The 20,465-nt window shown below is 39.0% G+C and overlaps 1 protein-coding gene across 7 annotated transcripts in view; it reads right to left on the bottom strand.

Moving 5' to 3' along the window:
• The window catches only part of HOOK3 (hook microtubule tethering protein 3), a 90,350-nt gene that overhangs the window by 68,996 nt on the left and 889 nt on the right, over positions 1 to 20,465 (bottom strand). For 6 of the 7 annotated variants that reach the window (XM_030470456.1, XM_030470457.1, XM_030470459.1 and 3 more), the window contains exon 2: positions 6,493 to 6,578. In XM_030470456.1, the coding sequence (XP_030326316.1) occupies positions 6,493 to 6,578 (86 nt within the window). Of the gene's footprint in view, positions 1 to 6,492; positions 6,579 to 20,286; positions 20,331 to 20,465 lie in introns of those variants that run through there. The other variant, XM_030470462.1, reaches the window with a different exon arrangement.

Raw genomic sequence — 20,465 nt, 5'->3', positions numbered from 1 at the left:
ATTTTAGGCAGACAGTCTACTCATAGACAGTTTAAACATTTTCTTTTACTTCCAATCTTTACTCCAGGAGGATAACATTCCAAAATAATCAACACTGATTGTGTACAGGCATCTTATCTTACTTTATTTCATACCAATTCTAGTCAGAGGGACTAGTAACTTTCAAATCTAACACAAATGAACTGTCAATCTCACAGAAGGCAAAAAAAAAAAAAACCCCCCCACACACATATATATAAAAATATAAACTAAAGCAGAGGCTGAATTTCTACCTCCAAGATAATACAGTTGATACTGGAGAATCCCATTCAATAGCACTTTATCTTGAAATTTGAAGATACACGTTTTTATGGTAAAAAGAAAGCGTCTTTCAGGGATTTATCAACACTGTTTATTAACAACTGAATCTATAAGCAAAATGCTTATAGCTTGGTTACATTTCTGCCATTTTATACCACACACTACATCAATACAAAGCTTCTGAAGGTGTCAGTATTTCCCTTTGTACCGTTTTCTGCTCAGAGCCTTTTCTAGCAGTTTTATTACAGAAAATTCTGCTACACTAGTTGTTACTTTTGATGAATCGCCTGTAGTTACAAATGAGCTATTGCTACCTTGAGTGCAAAAAGTGTTGAGAACAATGTACAAACAATTGAGAACAATGGAAGGAGCTGCTGGCGCCTTCTGAACACTTGATAAAAGGCAAAGCTGTTTTTTTAAATCAGCTGATGAATAAGCAACATTATTCCTTTTTTTCTTTTACTGACAGCAAATCCTACAGTTCTGTGTGGTACAAATTTTCTGTATATCTAAAGCAACTAATTTCCTGAACTAGGAATCTCTTTGAAACTGTTTCTCATGACAAATTACCATCTTAATTTCATCTTGTTTCTACTGTTGCTGGACCTCTTAAGTACCAATGGACTCTTTCTATGAAGGTGGAAGTTAAAAAGAATATAAAGAATAGAGAGTTCAGGCTTTTAAACTTCATTTGTTTCAAGGAACGTTACCCTTACTCCCCTATGGAAATACATCCAGTTCACCACATCACCCCAACATCATTCAATTTTCATCAATGCTTTACCTTTGAGTTCTTCACTGACTGCACTTTCTTCATTCATAAAGTACTCCTTTTTTCTTCTCTTTTTTTTTTTTTTTAACTCTCACTGGATGTATTAATTTGCTCTTTCAGCTGTTTTTTAAACATTAATTTACTATAGTAGAAGTCCTGATGCACCCAAAAGTTATCAGAATTCTCCCCTCCTACCTTTATGTAATTAACCTTTTAGTACTACTAGCCTCAAAGGACACACATTGATGAAGAACCCTAACAGGAGGCAACTATACTGAAAGATACCCAAATTTCAAAGAACACGCATTACAGAAATCGTAGTGTATCCTTCTCAGTGGAATATGAGTAACAGCATCTAAGCTTTCTGTCTCCAGTCAAGACAATAAATTCACCCTTTGAAGACTTCATGTCAAAGCTACAACTGTTCAAGTTCTCATGGCAAATGTCACCTTTTGCAGTTGACTTGGTGCTTTCAGGCTGTGCTTGCTCTTTGCTACTTAACATCACTGCATGACATTTCCAAATAATCTGGAGCACCCAGTTATCTTGCTCTTACATATTTCTATACCTGCAAAAATTTTCTTTAATGTAGTTATATTTCTTGGGACAGAGAAGGCGCCAGTGCTCATAATATAAAAAGGAGGACAGACTCGAAATGCCTGCTCCAGACTTGCTTCACATCATTTAACATTCCCAGGTGCCTGACTTAAATATTCTTCCTGTGGTATCTGTCTGAAGGACAAAAAGAAAATTTCACTGCTAGTGTGGAATGCATTTTTGTTTTCAAGAAAAAAATACTTAAAATGGTCTTGTCAACATGCTCCTGATCAGTTTTCTAGTCAACTATAAAAATGCTGATCCCTGTATTGCAATAATATTGTTCAAAATAATTATTCACGTTATCATTCCCGTTTTTCAACCCAAGATCAGCTTGCTGCTGCAATTCAAAGTTTATCTCAACAGAATGCAGTCAAGATTTAGCAATATTATCGCTAAATCTCTGCATGAGAATCAATATACTCAATTGCACAAGCATGCAAAATAGTAAATCTGAAGCACAACTATCAGAGTAAGACAGCCAAATACTAATTTTGTCAGGTTCAAATTATTACCTGGGCATACAGAAAGAACTTTAAAATTACTTACATCTTTACATAAAAACTGGGTAAACTAAAGAACTCCCACATTCAGTGCCAGCATGGCAAATTCTACAGGAAATATTTTAAAATCATGCTACAGAAATGCAGTTATTTGTATTGTACACCTCTTATTAAAGTATCAGTTCATCAACTGAAAACGGTATCTCAGAGCTGTTTCCCTTTCTTAACACCACGGCAGGGAGAAAGGCAGTACTTCAAGTAATGGTAGTACAAGTCAGTAAGGTCATTGAGGGGCCTTCGACACTGAAGTTTCATTTTGGTTTGTATGTTATGTTTTAGACCCAAGTTCTGATTAGTCTTTGAACTAGTCAATCAAGAATATATATGGCTATCAACTGTTGGTCCATCATTAAGTGGAACCTGTGCCCTATGGAAGAACTACAGACAGTAGTTAAAAGATGAATACCCATATTAAATATGTTACTATTTCATTGTTTCTAAATGCATGTCACTATTGCACTTTTTCTATGTACTCTGAAACAGATTCACAGATGATTACGCTGAAATCCTGACTTACTATAACTGAAAACACAATTTAAATGGTCACCACCTTTTATACTCCAGCAAGTATAAAAAGAACGTTATTTTTCCAATCCTAAAAAAGGAACAGTATAGAATTTATGTTGTATTTACCTTCAGACTTGTAAACTTGATGTTCAGACTTCAGAAAACTTATAAGTGAGCTGATTTAAATGCTGGGTTGGAAAATCCATTTCTGCAGGGGGAGGGGAGGTGTGTTGTGTCATCTTTTGTGTACCAGCAAAATACGTTAAAACAGTAGAAAGACTGCTTCAATTACTCTGAAGCAAGAAGACTGCTGACATTGAAACTGACTTGAAATTTGGTTTGTTTGATGAAAAAATACGTAAAAATTGCATGATTCTTGTAAGTGATGCCTCATCTTCCTCGCAAAAGGAAAAGTGCAGAAAATTAAACTTTGCAGCATTTACATCTTCTTTGAAATTTCACATAGGAAAGAAAGACTGTTCTCTGCTTTACGCCTTTATGAGTCTATGCTCCAGATCTTACCTTTCCACATGCTCTAAAGTGTTCCCTTGAAATACTTGACTACATCAAGTTATGATCCCCCTTTTTTCTTCCTGTGAACTGACAGCTTGCTCTTTCATTAGGAGGAAGGCTCCTGATCCACCTGAGGATTTGCAACTACAGAACAAATTCAGTGGCCTGACAGCAGTCAAGGGGCTAGGAGCTCTGTCAAATGTATTATCTGTGTTTGGTAAACCTGAGTCAGGCAGTAGCAAAAGAGGGAAGTGGCAAGTGTTAGCAAGGGATGGAGGACCCTCATCTTCTGCCTGACTCATCATCTAAGAAGGGTTGCTGCTTGCTAGGTGTTTGAATTCATGGCATTGTTGAAAGACTGGCAAAGCTTGTCCACTCCTCAGGCTATTACTTCTTCTGCTCTTCCACCTGGGCACCAGCTATACACCTACAGAGACCTGGAAGTTACCAAGTGTGATTACATGGCTCTGGAAGCTGGGGTCAAGGCCTAAGTGGTGTTCTCCCCAGTTGCACCAGTTAGTGGGAAGGGCTTGAGAACAGGACATATCCTGCAGGCCAGCAACCAGCTATGAAGTGGTGCTGGCAGCAGGGTTTTGGTTTCTATGACCACAGAACCCTCTTTGAGAATTGAGGAATGCTTGGAAGAGGTGGGATCCACTTGACTATGGTGGGCAGAAGCATCTTCGCTAACAGGCTGGCACACCTGGGAAGAAGTTTTAAACAAGGAACAATGGAGGAGGAAAAATACAACCAAACATCAAATGACAAAATAGTGGACTTTGTTGTCAAGCAAAGGGTGTGGGACAATGTGAACATGAGATATCTTATAGTCAACAAAACAGGGTTGAAAGGGGGTCATCCCAAGCATACACACATAAACAAGAAAAGGCCTACAGAAAAACATTACAGGGAAAGCTCTCATTCTAGGGAATCAAAAAGACTGGATGCACATGTAATGTGCCTGTGCACTTAATGCATGTAGCACGGAGAAAAAACAGGAGTGTTTACTTACAAGGCCACAGGATCTTGTAACTTCTTCACTGGGATCAAGAAGATGTGGTAGGATGGCATACATGACATGGCTGCTGCCATGAATGAATACAGGATCTTTAGGACAAACAGGCTGGGAAGGCAGTGACTAGGACATGCTTTTGAGTGAGACAACAGCAGGAATGCATGTGCTCTGCCTTGGGATGGATTATGAACCAGCTGAGAGATTATGGCCAGGATGACCAGGCAGACCAACATAAGCGACATTGTTATAGGTGCCAGCTACAGACCACCTGGTCAGGATAACATCATCATTGACAAACTGATGAAGCATAGCCTGCATAAGTGGATAGTGAGGTGGGTTAAAAAATGGCTGAACTGCCAGGCTCAAACGGTTACGAGCAGCAGCATAAAGTTCAGTGCACCAGCAGCATATCCAAGGGTTCAATACTATTAAATGTCTTTAATAGTGACCTAGATGATGGAATAGAGTGCAAGTTTTCAGACAATACAAAACTGGAAGGAGTCTTTGATACACCTGATAGTTGTACTGCTATTTAGAAAAACCTTGACAGACTGGAGAAGTGGGCTGACAGCGCATGAACCTTACGCATTTCAGCAAAAGTAAGTGCAAGTTCCCTGCACCAGTATATACTGGGGGCAACTGGTTGGAAAACAGCTTTGCAGAGAGAAAGCTTGGTATAAAACAAGCTGAACACATTCCAGTGATGTGTCTTGTAGCAAAGGCAGCCAACATCCTGGACTGCGCTGGGAAGAGTATTGCCAGCAGGCCAATCGAGGTGAAACCAGAACTCAGCTCTGGTGAGACCACATCTGAAGTGTTGCTCCCCAGTATGAGGGAGACCTAGACATACAGGGAAGCTCAGCAAAGGGCAACTAAGATGATTAACAGGCTAGAGCATCTGTCATGTGAGGTGAAGCTGAGCAAGCTGTATCTGTTTAGCCTGAAGAAGAGAAGGCTCAGTAGGATCTTGCCAATCCTGTGTATAAATACCTGATGGTCCCCCTTCTTCTTTATACCCTTACATAACCCTCTCAGTGGTGTCCAGTGAATAAACTAGAGGCAGAAAGCCGAAACTGAATATAAAGAAAAAAATGCCCCAGCTTTTTTCCTTTTTTTTTTTTTTTTTTTTTTTTTTTTGATTGGGTGGGGGGCGTTGGGAGGTGAGTCACAGGGGACATGGTGCATTGTGGTGGTGGTTTTGCCTTTGTTTTAAAACTGTGATGGCAATTGAGTATTAGAACAGGTAGCCAAGAAGGGCTGTGAAGTCTCCATCCTTCCATACACTCAAAATCTGACTGGACACAACCCTGGGGCCACTTGATCTGGCAGACTCTGCTTTGAGCAGGTGAGTTGAATTAAACACTGCATAGGTGATTTTCAACCTTAACTATTCCATGATTCTTTGATGCAAACTAGAAGAACTCTAACAGAAAGCTGTTCATATCTATTCTGTACATGTCCAGTCTTCATTTCCAACAAATTACACAGAAAACATCATATTGTTTAGGTTTTTTTAATAGGTCTGCGGGAACTGGCATGCTCAATTTGGACTGCTGACTTTGGTAAATGCTGCTTAAGTTTCTAATGAATGAGAAGAAGTTGTGTTTCTGTGGTAATAGGCAATTCTGCATATCGTTAATTTGAGGAGCATATCTGTAGTTCCCAGAAACATCCTAGGTTACACTGAGATGTTGAACTAATGCATTTTATCCTATTTCATCTTAAAGTTTAAAAGAACAAAAACATTATCTAGACTAACAGCTATTATTCCTTCATTTATTTTCAGGAATGTAATATCTTTGCAAACAACTGAATATGACAGTTCCATTCTGTTTATCACAGAAGTTTTCTTGCCTGAAACTAATTCTAACATTACTGATACACTGACTGTAGTTTCAAACAATGATCAAAGCCAATACCTTACCTTGTACTGGTTCCAACTTTTCAAAAAAGTTTGAATTTGCAATCTTACTTTTAATCCATCTTACTTTCCAATAAGCTCACACTTGAATAAATACCTCCATAAAACTTTTTTCTTTGCATTTAATATACTTATCTGAAAGCTATAGAGAAAAAAATCATACCAGTCATGTTCCATATTAAAGTGCTGTCTAAGCATAGGAAAACTACATCTTCATGGAATACCAAGTTTAAACTAAAATACACTTAAATATAGAAAGAATTATAGATAAAGTATTTAATTAACTAAATAAACAATTTCTTACATTTTTTGAAGAACCTGGGCCATCACAACCCCATTCGTTAAATCTTCCACGGTCTGGCATGGTGCTTCTACATTAAATGTCTGGATCTGTAGGAGAAAGGGAAAGGTTATCTTCTACTTCAAAGTAAAAGGATTTTCAATATTAAAAACAAAAACCTAAAATGCTACCAAGTAGCAAATAGAACAGAGTAAGCCTCCACATTTAGTGTACATGTTAGGAATTAAGACGCTTTATATTTAATAGCAATCAAAAAAATGCACTATTGACAGGGCTTAGCATCTTCGTTTTCACAAACTTGAAAACAAATAACAAATGCTACAATAACAGCAGTACATTCTCCAAAAGGCAAATTCTCCACAGCATTTTCTAATTTGGAAAATCACTTCTGTTCTCTCATTTAAACACTTCTGGAGCATATATTCGAGTACACTTTCTCAATGAACATACATAAGAAATTATGCTACTTCAGCTTTTAGAAGTAATATGAAACTCTCATAGGCTCCCCACAATCAGAAGATCAAACACAGAGAGACACATATTCTTCAAACTTAACTATTCCCTACTACTAGGTGTAAAAGAAGAGCACAATGCTGCTAAACCCTAACAGGTCTATGCACTACTAGTGTTATGAATATTTCAAGGTGTTCTACTAACACAGTATCAAACAGTAAGGTCCATATAATGGCAAGCCTCTGGTCTTCAGATGGAAGCAGGCATCAAAAATACTGTTATTCTGAAGAAGAATGGCAAGGACCATTGGATCAAGCCATATGATGACAGAACTACTTATGACTAAAGACGAGTTAGTTTATAACAAATTCCTCTCCACAGACCGCACATTGAACACACTAAGGTTGATTTTCTCAGGACGCTGTGTAATATTATAGGTAACACAGGAGCAAGAATAATCTTTTAATAAAAAACCACCGATACACACAATTCTTGTAAGATTTCTGTTCATCAACTCCATTTCCATGTGTATAGTATAGAGGCTATCTGAAACCCTCCCCCTACCATATCAACAAATGTACAAATGTACAAGGCAAAGCTCTTTTCTACCTTCTTCCCTTGATGTGGGGAAAAAAGCCTTTCTGCTTCAGCACAATCTTTTCAACTGGTCTAAGTTATTTCATTATTTACTTCTAATGAACATTATTTTTAAAGGATTTTTAAAGATCAATTTTGTGAAAATAGTTTTGGTGACCTGCCATTTGAAGGGTATCTGCCTAATGGTCTCTGCAGACACCATACGGGAAAGCCTGGGCTTATTTGTAGGAAGCACTACTCTCATGCACCAGAGAAAAGAAAGCCTAAAAGAGAACTTGCACCTTCAGGCTACATAAATGTTAGATATCAACCATTTTCTAGTGAACATAGCATAAAACCATGCTTTAGGGGCATTTGAAACACGAATGTTGGTCCAAGCCATTTTGCAATAAATGCCCTCTAGATACCTATTTTGCAATAAAAGACAATTCATGTGACAGCGGGAAATTCTGCACCCCTTTTTTGAGAAGGCTCTCAAAAAAATCAAGAGCACAATATCCATATTCCCGTAATACCTTTAGATTTTAGAAGTAACATGAAACTCTGTCATGGAATGTCAAGTAAGCAAGCTAACAACGCCATTTAACATTAATTTGGAGAAAAAGCATCTAGGTCGATGTTCTTTCTTCCCTTCACTCTGGAAGAAAAAACCTAGCATTCTGTCGGGGAACAAACAGCAATGATGTCCATGGAGAGCCAAAAAATGAGCTCTCAGAGCATGTTTGCTGATCAAGTTCAAGAGTAAACATGCCATCAACACTGTCAACTGTCTTCGTCAGTCAACAGTAACTGACAAAGAGTCATGAATGATGCCCATCTTCCAAGAGTACGATAACAAATTACTATGTGGCATACAAAACAGAGAAACTTCTACACTCCTGATTCAGTAGATTTTCCTATAGGTTGATCTGAGCTACCCAGAAAACACAGCTCTTTGCTTCTTCTCCAGAGAATCAAGAAGCCATCACACACTGCAGAGACACTAAGTGAAAATCAGGGTGGGTGGCTGGGTGGGGGAAGAAAATAACAAGACCACACATGAAAAACACCACATAACAGGATATAACATCAAATTGCTATTTTGGCAGAAAACAAACTTTACCTACAGACTCTGAATTGTGTCAATACTGTTGAAGGAATACAGAGAGAATTCTGAGTCTGAATCCACAAACTCAGTAACACATTAAACAGGAAATACTACTTTCTAGCAAAAAAAGCTGCAATGACATCATGTATGGTTATCATTGAAGAAGTTCAAGATGTTATAAGGAGAAAATTCACAAGCACTGACAATGAAAATTTGTTTCTAATTTGCATACTGCACCTTTAAATAAAGTTTAATTCACTTTGCTGCACAACAGCCAAAAAAGTCAAAGTAAGAACTAATACCGCTATGATTTTTCAAAAGTGGGCAAAATGAAATGCTCTTTTCAAATAAGCAATACAGTCATCAGTGAGGTTTTTACACACAGTGCTAGTCTGCAGGTTTTGAAGTTAATTTTGTATCTTGATACATGAAACACCTCCTGGACAAATCAAAGTGTATGCAGGAGACACAACTGCACTGACAGAAGATAAAAGCTTGTTAAGCCTATTTCCACAATACAGAAAACCAAGATGCATCTCTGCTGTTTTGTACCTAATTTTATCATCATACTTCCCCAATATTTTATACACAAAAAAAGGTCAAATCTGTCATTGAGACTCAGGTAACCAGTCTAACAGTTCTTTTCTCCACATTCACACATGTAAGATTGCCATTAAGGACAATAATGGTTTTCACGGTTAGATGACAAAGAACAGGAAGAAAGACTAAAACTAGCTATATGACCTCTTTCTTCACATACATTTAAATTTTGTAAAAAATGTCTTCGCTTGCATAGGAAAGGAATACATAGCATAATATTTCAATTAAGGTGTCAAATTCATGCTACAAAACATTTATTCAGTTCTCAAAACAAAGGAACCGTATCATTTTCAAATCCTTCAAAGAAAGTACACAACTTTCTTCCAAAAAAATTCCTTCATATATTTATGTCAAAGTAAACTCCTATATCATTCTCAGATAGTTCTACAAAATGCTAAACCACCCTAAAAAACAGTACAGTTCATTTTCCAGAAGGGAGAGGAATGATAAGAATGTAGCAATGCAGAAGCAGAGTCCAGCTATGGAGACAAAGCAGCAAATATTTTTGCATGTGTGCCTCTAAACAGCTATTCAGTAACAGCTGTTAAAACACTGCCCTTCCTGTGCGTTGTGATGTGTTTCCTCCTGGAAGACTTCTCTCTCATCCTGCTGCAATTGCTCCTAATTCTTAAATGTTTGCAATATGGTTCCCATTGTTAGTTTCCAAAGCTGTAAATTAATTGCAGTTCCCTCTTATGATTACTTTTTTTTTTTTTTCCCTTCTTGTACCACTATATGGAGCCTTTCCATCATGCCTGATAGTATGGGGTAGTATGCCATTCAGAGGGACCTGGACAAGCTTGAGAAGTGGGCTCATGTGAACTCCATGAGGTTCAACAATGCCAAGTGCAAGGGCCTGCACATGGACTGGGACAACCCCCAGTACAAACACAGGCTAGGGATGAAGGGATTGAGAGCAGCTGGGTGGAGGAGGGCTTGGGGGTACTGGTGGATGAAAAGCTGGGCATGACCCAGAAGTGTGCAGCAGACTTGCAGCCCAGAAGGCCAACTATATGCCCGGCTGTATCAAAAGGAGTGTGACCAGCAGGTCAAGGGAGGCGATTCTACCCCTCTACTCTGCTCTCGTGAGACCCCACCTGCAATACTTTGTGCAGTTCTGGTGTCCTCAGCACAGGAGAGCCTGTTGGAGAGGTTGCAGAGAAAGCCCACAAGAATGATAGAGAATCTAGCACCCCATGAAGCTGCAGGAAAACAAAACAACAAAAAACAAACAAAACCCAAACCAATCAAAAAAACCCAACACCCACCACCACCACCAAACATCCAACCACCTTCCTGGCCAAAGCAAGCTCTCCAGCACCTTTCCCTTCTCAACACTAAAAGTCAATGAAAGACCTGATCTTGGTACAGTGATTATATACATAGCTTGGTTTTTATTGCTAGTGTAGTTGAATAACAGACCTTTCATGTGTTCTTTGTAATAATACCTGAAATCCTTATTAGAGGTTCTTAGCAGATAAAACACTCTGTGACTGGTTACGTTATGCGCAAACACAACAAAGGTAGTTCCCAGCTTCCAATTAGTTGTTCATCAGAGCAAAGTACTCCCTAACATATAAATGATCCTTTATAATTGTTTACCTATTATTTCTCTACATTTTTGGAACTGACTTTGCAAGGTTACAGCTAGGTGCCATGTAGAGAGCCTAGAACAATACTGTATCACCATAGAAGAAACAGATCACACAGCTAAGACGGAGAAGTGGCTAAAAGGAGTAAGAACAAGAAATGAACCAGCTTCACTGGGCTGGACGTTAATCACTACTCAAGCCATTATCTAAGGACACCTGAAAGAGCAAAGTAGCGGAGATTAAGGAGGGTTGGATACTTCTGTCCTCATACATTCACCGAATATTACCTAGGAGATCCACAAAAATCCCACTAGACCAGATTTCCTCTGTCTCAGTCCTGGAGGAAACCAGACCACTAATTTTTTTTCAGGATGGTAGGTTAATTATGTGATACAGAAAGTTGTTCTTCCTCAGATGCCAAATTCTTGTATTGAGCCACATCTGTTATAAGGAGAACTGGGATTCCTATCCTATAACCAGATCCTGTGCTTCTGGACAACTTTAAGGTTTTTGCACCCATTTTTCTCCTTCCCTGTTGCTATCTTCTGCTTGGATAGTCATGCCATAAGCTATTTTTTCATGCTTTTCAAGACAGCAGCAAAATGCATGAAACAAACAAAGGGGATCCAGGCTCTCCAGCAAGCAACAGTTTTATTCCAGGATTTGAACTCTGGGATGTGTTCACTGAGTTTTAGGTTGTCAGTGTTTTTTTACTGAAGTCTCAAGAGTTAGTTTGCAATTCAACCGTAACGTTAGGTACTCAACTATCCAAAACAATGAAATGGCAAAGTCTTACTGGTTAGGGCGGTGATTCATTCAGGAAGAAAGAGTTGAAAGTTATTTTTGTTAATTTCCTTCTCATTTTATATAAATTGTGTTCAACCCCCAATACCTGAATGGGTCAAAGTCACAAAAGATCTCAATCAAAGTATTTCATTCATAGATTAAGTTTTACGAAGATTAAATATTTCCTTTGCAGAAACACAGTGCAGAAAGTAAAAGAGATACCCTGACTAAAGCTTACTTACTTACTGTGAGATGAGACGCCATGACTGCATAAACCAGTCAGTACTGCACTATGTTGTCATTGTCACAAAACTATTGCTAACTGAAGTGTCCGACACATTATTAGGATACAATGAACAGTCTCAAGTCTGAATGGTGTTTGATTTAACCATTTCAGAATCGTCAATGAGAAGACAAGCTAGTCCACCAACTCCTGAGGAAAATACTGAATGTATTTCTGTGTTCAGTTGAAAACCAGATGAGCCAGCTGACGAAAAACACTACACAGTATTTGTGATGGAGATGAAATGAAATTATGATATGTAATAGGAAGGCCTAACACAGCACCGTAAACCAACAGTTCTTTCCAAGCTTTCATCTACTTAATCACGTTTTAAGTACTTTTAAGTACTTTTAAGAAGTACTATTTACCACTGATGCTTTCTCTTCTTTCCTCAAAATAAAAGCTATCAACAAGTGCAAAACTGCCAAACATTACCTCAATACACCCTTAGTTATAGGATACGTACACTCACACTCTACCAAGCACCAATGAATTTTAGAAACCCAAAAAAAGTGCCTTTTAAGGCTAGAAACATCGTCTCATGGAAGAAAACATAAATGGCAGAGTTTACAGAAGGTGAACCACTGGCTTCCTCTGCCGATCAGAGTGCAAAAATTTCCATCTTACTACCTAGAGTTGACAAAATAACACAATCAAAGTGATGTCACATTAAACACAGGAAGTGTAGGGTATCTTCTGTCTTCCACACTCTGACTTACAGAAGCCTAGATGATAATACAACTCATAGAACTGGGAGGCATGAAGTTTCACCAAGGGAAGATAATGGAACTGTACTCTGAAAGTAGGTGTTACATACAAATAGCAGAACAGTGCTCAATGAACAAGACCAAAATTCTTTTTATCCTTAATGAAGACTGGTAGGCTACTACAAACCTGAACAGCACCATGCAAATGTGCCTAAATTGATCCATACCAAGATAAAGGACAGGCAGCAAGGCATAGCTTCTATTTGATGATATAAGGCAAAGCCGAGTCCATTAACCTCTTGGCTAGTAGTTAGCCAGAAAAACTTTGCATATGAGCAGTCCAAATTTACACAGGTTTCAAATATTACTTAAACAAAAACAAAAAAACTTAATATAGATGGCAGCTTTTCCCTTGTAAAATACAGGGGAAAAAAAATAGCTATTTTAAGCCCACAACTCCACCCTCTTGAAGCTATAATTTAGATGAAAAGTACTGTCTCCGTTGACAGGTAGAATAAAGAAGTCTCCCCCAAAGGCACAGAAGATGAATCCAAGAGCACTAAGTTCTACTGAAATATCATCTGCACAAACTTTATCATCAGTGTGGAAACACAGTCTTTCACAGAATCACAAGAGTAAGACTCAGCAGCTACAAGATAGGATTCAAAGAGAGTTGGCATTAAGTTTCCATCAGACTAAGAAATTTCAGACTTAGCAGATTCTAGAACTGGTAACACAGATGTACAGCACACTGCTAAATTTAGCATATCTTGCAGTTCAAGTCATCTCCATTTCCAGGATTTGTATTTCAGCACACATTTTCCTGAACTTCATGGAGACTGTGGAGGTTTGCAGAAGGCTTTTGGGAAGCTCACCAAATTCCATGATTCCTTAAGAAAGGCAGGAGCCACCACAGAATAGGTTGCCATCTTTTTGACATTGTCCATAAAATAAAATCAGCTAAATCATTCCAGGGTGATCAAGTCCTGAATTTTTAATTTTTCTAATCCCCAAAGGGGCAGTAGAATTGATAAACCAACCATAATGTCTGCTGCAGTTAAACACAAACTTGTTTCTATTTGCCCCTATCCTAAAATAAAACAATGGATACCTTGCTGCCATGGCAAACAAGTTCACTCAAAGGTTTATCGTATGTAATCCAGGAATGTAGGAAAGGCTATACCCCATTTAATACCTGGCAACTCTGCAATGAATAAAATACGAATGCTTATTTCCAGCTCTAATGCCCCCCAAACATTCATCGTGTGTGGTGTGAACCCACTTGCTGTTTAGGTTAAGTATCCGAACTTAGCTACCCTAAGAAATTTAGCCCTGAACAGTCAACAAGACTTCCGATGAAGACACAAAGCATGACACTTCCATTGTAATGTACACTTGCAAAGAAGCTTGCAGCTAAAAGGCGTGAAAGAGCCCTATGAATTCTAGGACTGAAGCACATCATTATCAGATTTAATGCCTCTTTTTGTGCAATACTTGCTCCATTACATGCACCACTCCAAAAACATTTCCTGTATGTCCCCTTTGAAAAGCGGCCATCCCTTCGTGGCCCCAGCTAGTCCACTGAAACACAACTCCAGCTTTGTATTCATTCAGAAGCTTTTGCCTGCCACATGCAGGAGTGGAATGCTGGCTGGATTTTCCACCCCCTGCCTTTAACCTTAGAGAGCTTTTTCCTCCACCAAAACTCTTCTCCTCCTTTCCATGTTGCCTCTTGTCCATTGATCCAACTGAGAAGTAGTAAGTAACTCTCTGGAATGACTAAGTCATATTATGGCAAAGCCAGGCAGCCAGGAAAACGGCATATGCATACTCTGCAGGGGAGGAAACCACTACCACCAGTAAGTTAGGGAAGGAGTTAATCCTTTTCCCTTTCCTGTGTGGTAGGACCCACCAGGCTGTTGGCAACAAAAGCCACAAGAAGGACACTACTTACTACCCTCTTACCCTCTCTTCCAGGCACATGTTCCTGCCTTAACCTTATGAACTGTTAGTTGCTGTGTGGCCAATAGCCTCATTGGTTTAGGTTTTGTGTTGTTTTGGGGTTTTCGTTAGGTTGGTTTTGTTTGTTTGTTTGGGGTTTTTTTTGTATTTTTTTTTTTAATTAATTACTAGAACTCGCAAATTAAATTGATTAAGCAACCCCAAACTTAGGCTCTGAAGCTGGAGGCAAACCCAAGTTAGTTAAGTCTTTCTAAACTATCACAGTACTCAAGAACCCTCAGCTCAGCCAAGAAAGCAGACAGCAGTAAGTGCAATTGAGTCTTGGGCCCCTCTTCTCTCCCCCACCTGCTCCACAACTTGAAAGTCTGCAATTGCTCTACAGAAGTCAAACATATTGCAGCAAAGACTTTTGATGGTCAGGGAAGAATAGAATGTCAGAACATTATCTTCCAGTTCAAGAGCCTCAAAATGGACTCACAATAAGAAAGACAAAAATAGTTGTGCAAAATTCACAATTTGACTTCACCTCTTTGAAATCAGTGTAAGTATTTCAAACAGAAGATAGAAACAGGTTTCTATCCTCACCTCCCACCTTCAGATTAACAAGCTAACAGAAGAGTTGTTTCCTTTATACTGTTTCAGGTTCACAGTTCCTAGCAGTAAAATCTGTTTCTTCTTCAAGCAACATCTCGCAATCTCCCCCCAAAAAATGAGGAGGCAGAACTGGGAGCTGAAATTGAGGACACACTGAATCACATCTAACTGGTTTTTGTTCAGTGAACTAGCAATTGTTATAAACGTACCACTGATACACAGAGCATCTCTTCAGATAACAGTACATTTTTAAAAGGCAGAATTTGGGACAAGGCCCCAAAGAATGAAAATTAACACTGTCAAAACGCACATACAAAGAAAAATGCCTGCAGCCTGTGCTATAGGAAAAACCCTGCTGTGTACTGGTAGGAGAGCGTGGGGTTTGATCCTCCCAGTTGCTGCTGACCTCAGACACATCCCCCTCAGTTGCCTTTCAGTTCTTCCTGGGCCAGTACAAAACAGAATCATTTTCTGGTGCTGGAGCCCTGTGGAAGAGGAAAACGCTTTTCCTGAGCTGAAACCCTGACAACCTCCAAATTCTGTGTTCAGCCTTCCTTCCTGGTGTTGACTTAAAAGAAGGGGGTGAAGGAGAATACAAACTGTACCTTATTGTCTTTAATTATCACATTCATATATTCTCAGCCTCATAGCACTTGTTCTACAATAAAATCTTTAAGAGAAGTACTTCTGCCTATGCTTGACCTCTCAGTAATAGGTCAAAAAAAAAAATATCCTATAATCTAGTAATAGTGCTAGACACCCCAGCTCTTTCAAACATAGTGGATGATAAGCTCAGAGTATCACTCACTTAGACAACTACCCTTAAAAGGATGGAGCAACAAATTCTTTACCATGCTAGTGAGTGATCATTAAAATAGAAATGGTTGCCCAATCTACTGCTCTGCCAATAGGTGCAGCACATACAGGGGCTGTGGTCTGCCAGACACCTCAACACACGCACCATGCTGGCAAGCTCAGTGTTTTTCCCCCATCTGTCTGAACCGAAACATGTTCAAGCAGAACTATCTTCATGACCTGCTGCCATCACCAGTATAATCAACCAGTCTTGAAATTTGATGTTTTCTTCAAAAGGTAAGAGAGGGTGATGCAATGATATCATCAGAAGAAAATGAAACCCTACAACTTTGTGGTCAGTGATCAAGGATTGAAAGAAGAAAGAATTTAAACAGGCTTAGCAAGTCTCCTACAATCCTGGCACGTACAAGAAACCAGAAGAGCACTTAAAACCATAAATGCATAAGAATCAAGACAACTTAGTCTAAAAAGGAGGCAATTGGACAGTAAGGGAAAATACAGCTTTCCTAGTAAATTCCAGCAGATATTATTCTCTCCAAGGAGGGTGCCTACAAAGCATTTACAAGCAGCACTTGCTCACACAGTCTCTATATTTCAAATAACAAAGGCAAATCCTTCCAGTGTGGGACAAGCCACCACAGAGATACACTGTGTACTAGGAAGACTTTTCGGCCAAAACCAAGAAAAGCCACATAAACAGCCAAAGTGCTTTTAAAATGGAGGGTGCCAAAACAACAGCCTTGTACAGTGTTTACAAAATTCTCACTCATAAAAGTTTCAATATGTCTACCACAGAAACTATATTTGGCCTTGAGGGTTGGAAGAGAAAGAAAACAGGCAAGATGCAGCTCAGTGGAGGCAGTACATGGCAAAATAAGAGATATTTATCATAATGAATGAAAGAAAGTTCATGACATCTCCACAGCAATCTGCTACATATAACCAGACAGCAGTGACCTCTTTGAGGAATCCTGCTATTTACACACCAATGCTAAGCAACCTTTTCATTTTTTGAGCATCACAACTTAGCTCTATGTTAAAAAGAAAATTTCACAGATTACATAGCAAAAGCCTGTAGCCGCAACACTGATTTCAGCTACAGACATACTAAAGCTTAACTGCCACATGCACATTTGTCAGTTCTCTGTGTTTTAAGAAATGACTCAGTAATGTATCTGAGTTAAAAGCACTCCTGACACTACACACAAAGAGAAAAAATAAATTAAAAAAAAATAATAAAAATCAGTGTGTTCATATGTGGACCAGTCATAAATTTTAAAAAGAAAAGATGTTGTGAATCTGTATGAGATATGCTGAAACAATTTTAGTATCATTGCAGGTCTACCTCACAGCCAGATTTTTCTAAACTGCTTTAGCTGCAGTGCAGTTTGGATAGCTACACCACAGTGCCTAGAATAGTCTCACAGAGGCTTCTGGGAGATTTCTGGTAGAGTAATAGTTCTGCAATTACAGTAGGCTGCAAACTCTGCTAAAGTATGAATATCAACTTTGAGATGTCAGTAGTTGGGCTCCAGTCCTTCGCTCAGCTCCCTTTGAGCTGCCACTACCCTGGCTGCCTCAAAATAACATCATGGTCATGGGCTGAAGTGGTAGGAAGCAAAAGGTCTCACAGCTGCTTAAAATCCTGAACAAAAGTTATTTAGGAACACATTTGATAATGTTCTCAAAGAGGTAAAAACCCTGAGAATTAAACCCCAAACTGCAGCGTAACACCAAAAATGGAGGTGTTGGTGAAATTGCTAAAGAATAAAACAGAACATATTCACAGGTAAGCAGTATGCTCCAGCTTAAAGATACCAGGATAGGAATGCAAGGTAAAAGGCTTGAGGGATATTCTCATTCATTAAAATAATGAGTTTGCAGAGGGAGGAACAGTTTCATCACACCCTGCATCCACCCAAGCAAACATTCAGTTTAGGCTGAACAGGTTCTCAGATTTGTGGAAAGCCTTATCTACCCTACTTACACCACAGACAAACCAGTTGAAGTACTTCCATATGAATGTGAAGCAAGCAATCTGGGAGGTTAAACCAGTTCTTAAGAATAGCCAGCTTCTCTGGCATAATGGAAAAGACTGACCGTCCCAGGTATGCATAAACTGCAATTAAGATAGCTCTATGCTCCCATCTAAATGAACGGTTTACCCAGAATCATTATGAGACCAGAGAAAGCCAGGCAAAAAGGCATCTTGTTTATACAATTTCACTGAGGACTGAAAAACTTCATTGCCTCTTTTGCAAGTTCCATGTATCCTGGAATAAACTGAAACCACCTTTCTTCATTCTTTTACTGAGTCTGTTTCAAAGCCACATTCACAGAGATATACTGAAACTGTAAAAATAACCAGTAACTCCACACATTCATCTAAAAAACATGTTGACTAACTCTAATGCTGTTTAAGAAAGATTTACTAATGTTTCCGCTAAACAGAAAGAAAAAAAAAAAAAGAAACAGCCAGTTTCTTGATTAGGTCAGTATCTGAGGGGGTGTAAAGGTTAGAAATGTGAAGGGATCCGCATGGACCATTACTACAGATAGGACAAGACTCGACCAGATAGGTACAGTTTCAGGACTGAAGATTATAAATACTAACTACTGCTCAAACATTACCATATGACTGAGTAATAATTCCTACATACGGCCAGCGCCACGAGACCTTTCTCTGTTGCTGTGATTTCTCTTTCTAAGCTTTCCATTTCTACTTTTCCAGCACAGCTTTTTGTTCCAATGTGATTTTTTTTTCAACGGTTTAGCTTTTCTAAGAAAATTCAAATTATTTTCAAGGGTAACAGTAAAGTTTGCCACTCAACAAATCAACTGACTCAACTACCAACCTCAAACTTGGCAAGGAAAAAACAAAACAAAAAATCACTAGTTCTTTCCACTGCTTTGTTGTTGTTGCAAGAAAATCAGTGAAGATCTTCACTAACACTGAATAGACTTCATGTGGATAAACTTGTTCTCTTTATCTCCACAAACAAGAACTGGAGACTCCTCTTTTCTAGGAAGACTAACCCGACTTCCACCACATTTGAATACTGGAAGTTGATAAAATGATCATTTTGAACATATATAAACCACTGATTTGTACTATATTTGGCTGTAAAAAGAATTCTTTTGCGGACCAGGGAAGTAGCCACTGCCTTCTGGACACATTGTGTGATTCTCCTTGCTAGCTAGTAATCACCTTAACCATATGAAGTTCGAAAAAGCAACTTTATTGAAATATTAACCCCTCAAAACCAAACCTGAAAAGCATACTTAAGAATATTGGAATATTTTTAGTTTTACATTTCTTGTCAGACTTAACACGGAGTTCTGCACAGATATTAGACTTCAACAAAAAATTCTCAAGTCATTGACAATTTTGTCCAACCTGCAATTGGATACTGGGTAGGATCAACAGTTCAATCGCTCAAGTCACAGGCCAATACCATACAAAAGAAAATTCCATCTCTTTCATTCTGCAGCAGCTTACATGTGAATAAAGTAGTCTCACCACAAAAGAAAGAGCTAATCTGTTGGTTACTTGGAAATCCGAGGAGCTAGGAATGCCTGGGGACTGCAACTACTTGCTAGGTAAGCTACAACCTTATGCTTCCCCCATTGGCACAACTGCCAGAGAGCATAAGAGGAGCATAACTAAGACAACTAGAACAAAAGCATATGGAAATTAGCAGCATACAAGCAACAGATCTTCCCCCATCACTTCCCCACCCCCACCAGTAAACCTTCCTCTTTCTCCCAGCACTGGGCCTCTCAGCCTTTCTTTGCCAGGATTCACACACATCAACTTCCTCTGGAATTCTGTCAGTAAGGTGACTTTCATTCCCAACACCTGAAAAAGAAAGCAGGTGAAACTAAAAGCAGGACAAGCAGCCAACTGCAACAAAGGTGCAAAGATTGGCAGGAATGTGAAGGAAAGAGAAACTGGGTTACTTATTCCAGACCTGTATGAAGCACTGAAGCACACTCTTCCCCAAAACCTCCACCTTCTGCACTTTCCAGAGCCACCACCTGCTCACCTCTAGCAATCACTGAATTTTCCTTACTCATCCCCTTGTGACTTTCACAGAGAAACCTAACCTGTCATTCCCCAGTAACTTACCGATTACCATCATAGCTTTAGCTAGCTCCGGCCTTGCATAGACTAAATGTCTAAAAGAGAAAATTTCCGTTTCTCTTCAATAATCAGTTGTACCCCAGAGTTTTATATACGGGGTATTTCCTTGACAATTCTGTTTATGGAAGGAGAAAGAAAACACCACCAAACAGTCCCCAAACCAAATCAAATGGTACCAAGAGATCAGCTGCTACAGAACTACAAGTTTCACGGGTACGTTACATTCTCTGCTCAAATTACAGGTTCCATGTCCACAACATTTTGGCAGCTCTGTAAATGACAGCACAACCTCAAGATGTTTATGGACAAAGTTCTGAGCATTAAAACGGAAAGGGTAACTCTTAGGTTGATAGTG

The sequence above is a fragment of the Strigops habroptila genome, chromosome Z (genome assembly GCF_004027225.2).
Source record: "Strigops habroptila isolate Jane chromosome Z, bStrHab1.2.pri, whole genome shotgun sequence".
NCBI classification, from domain to species: domain Eukaryota; kingdom Metazoa; phylum Chordata; class Aves; order Psittaciformes; family Psittacidae; genus Strigops; species Strigops habroptila.
Note: the sequence above shows the minus strand (reverse complement) of the source record. Positions and strands in the feature narration are given on the sequence as shown.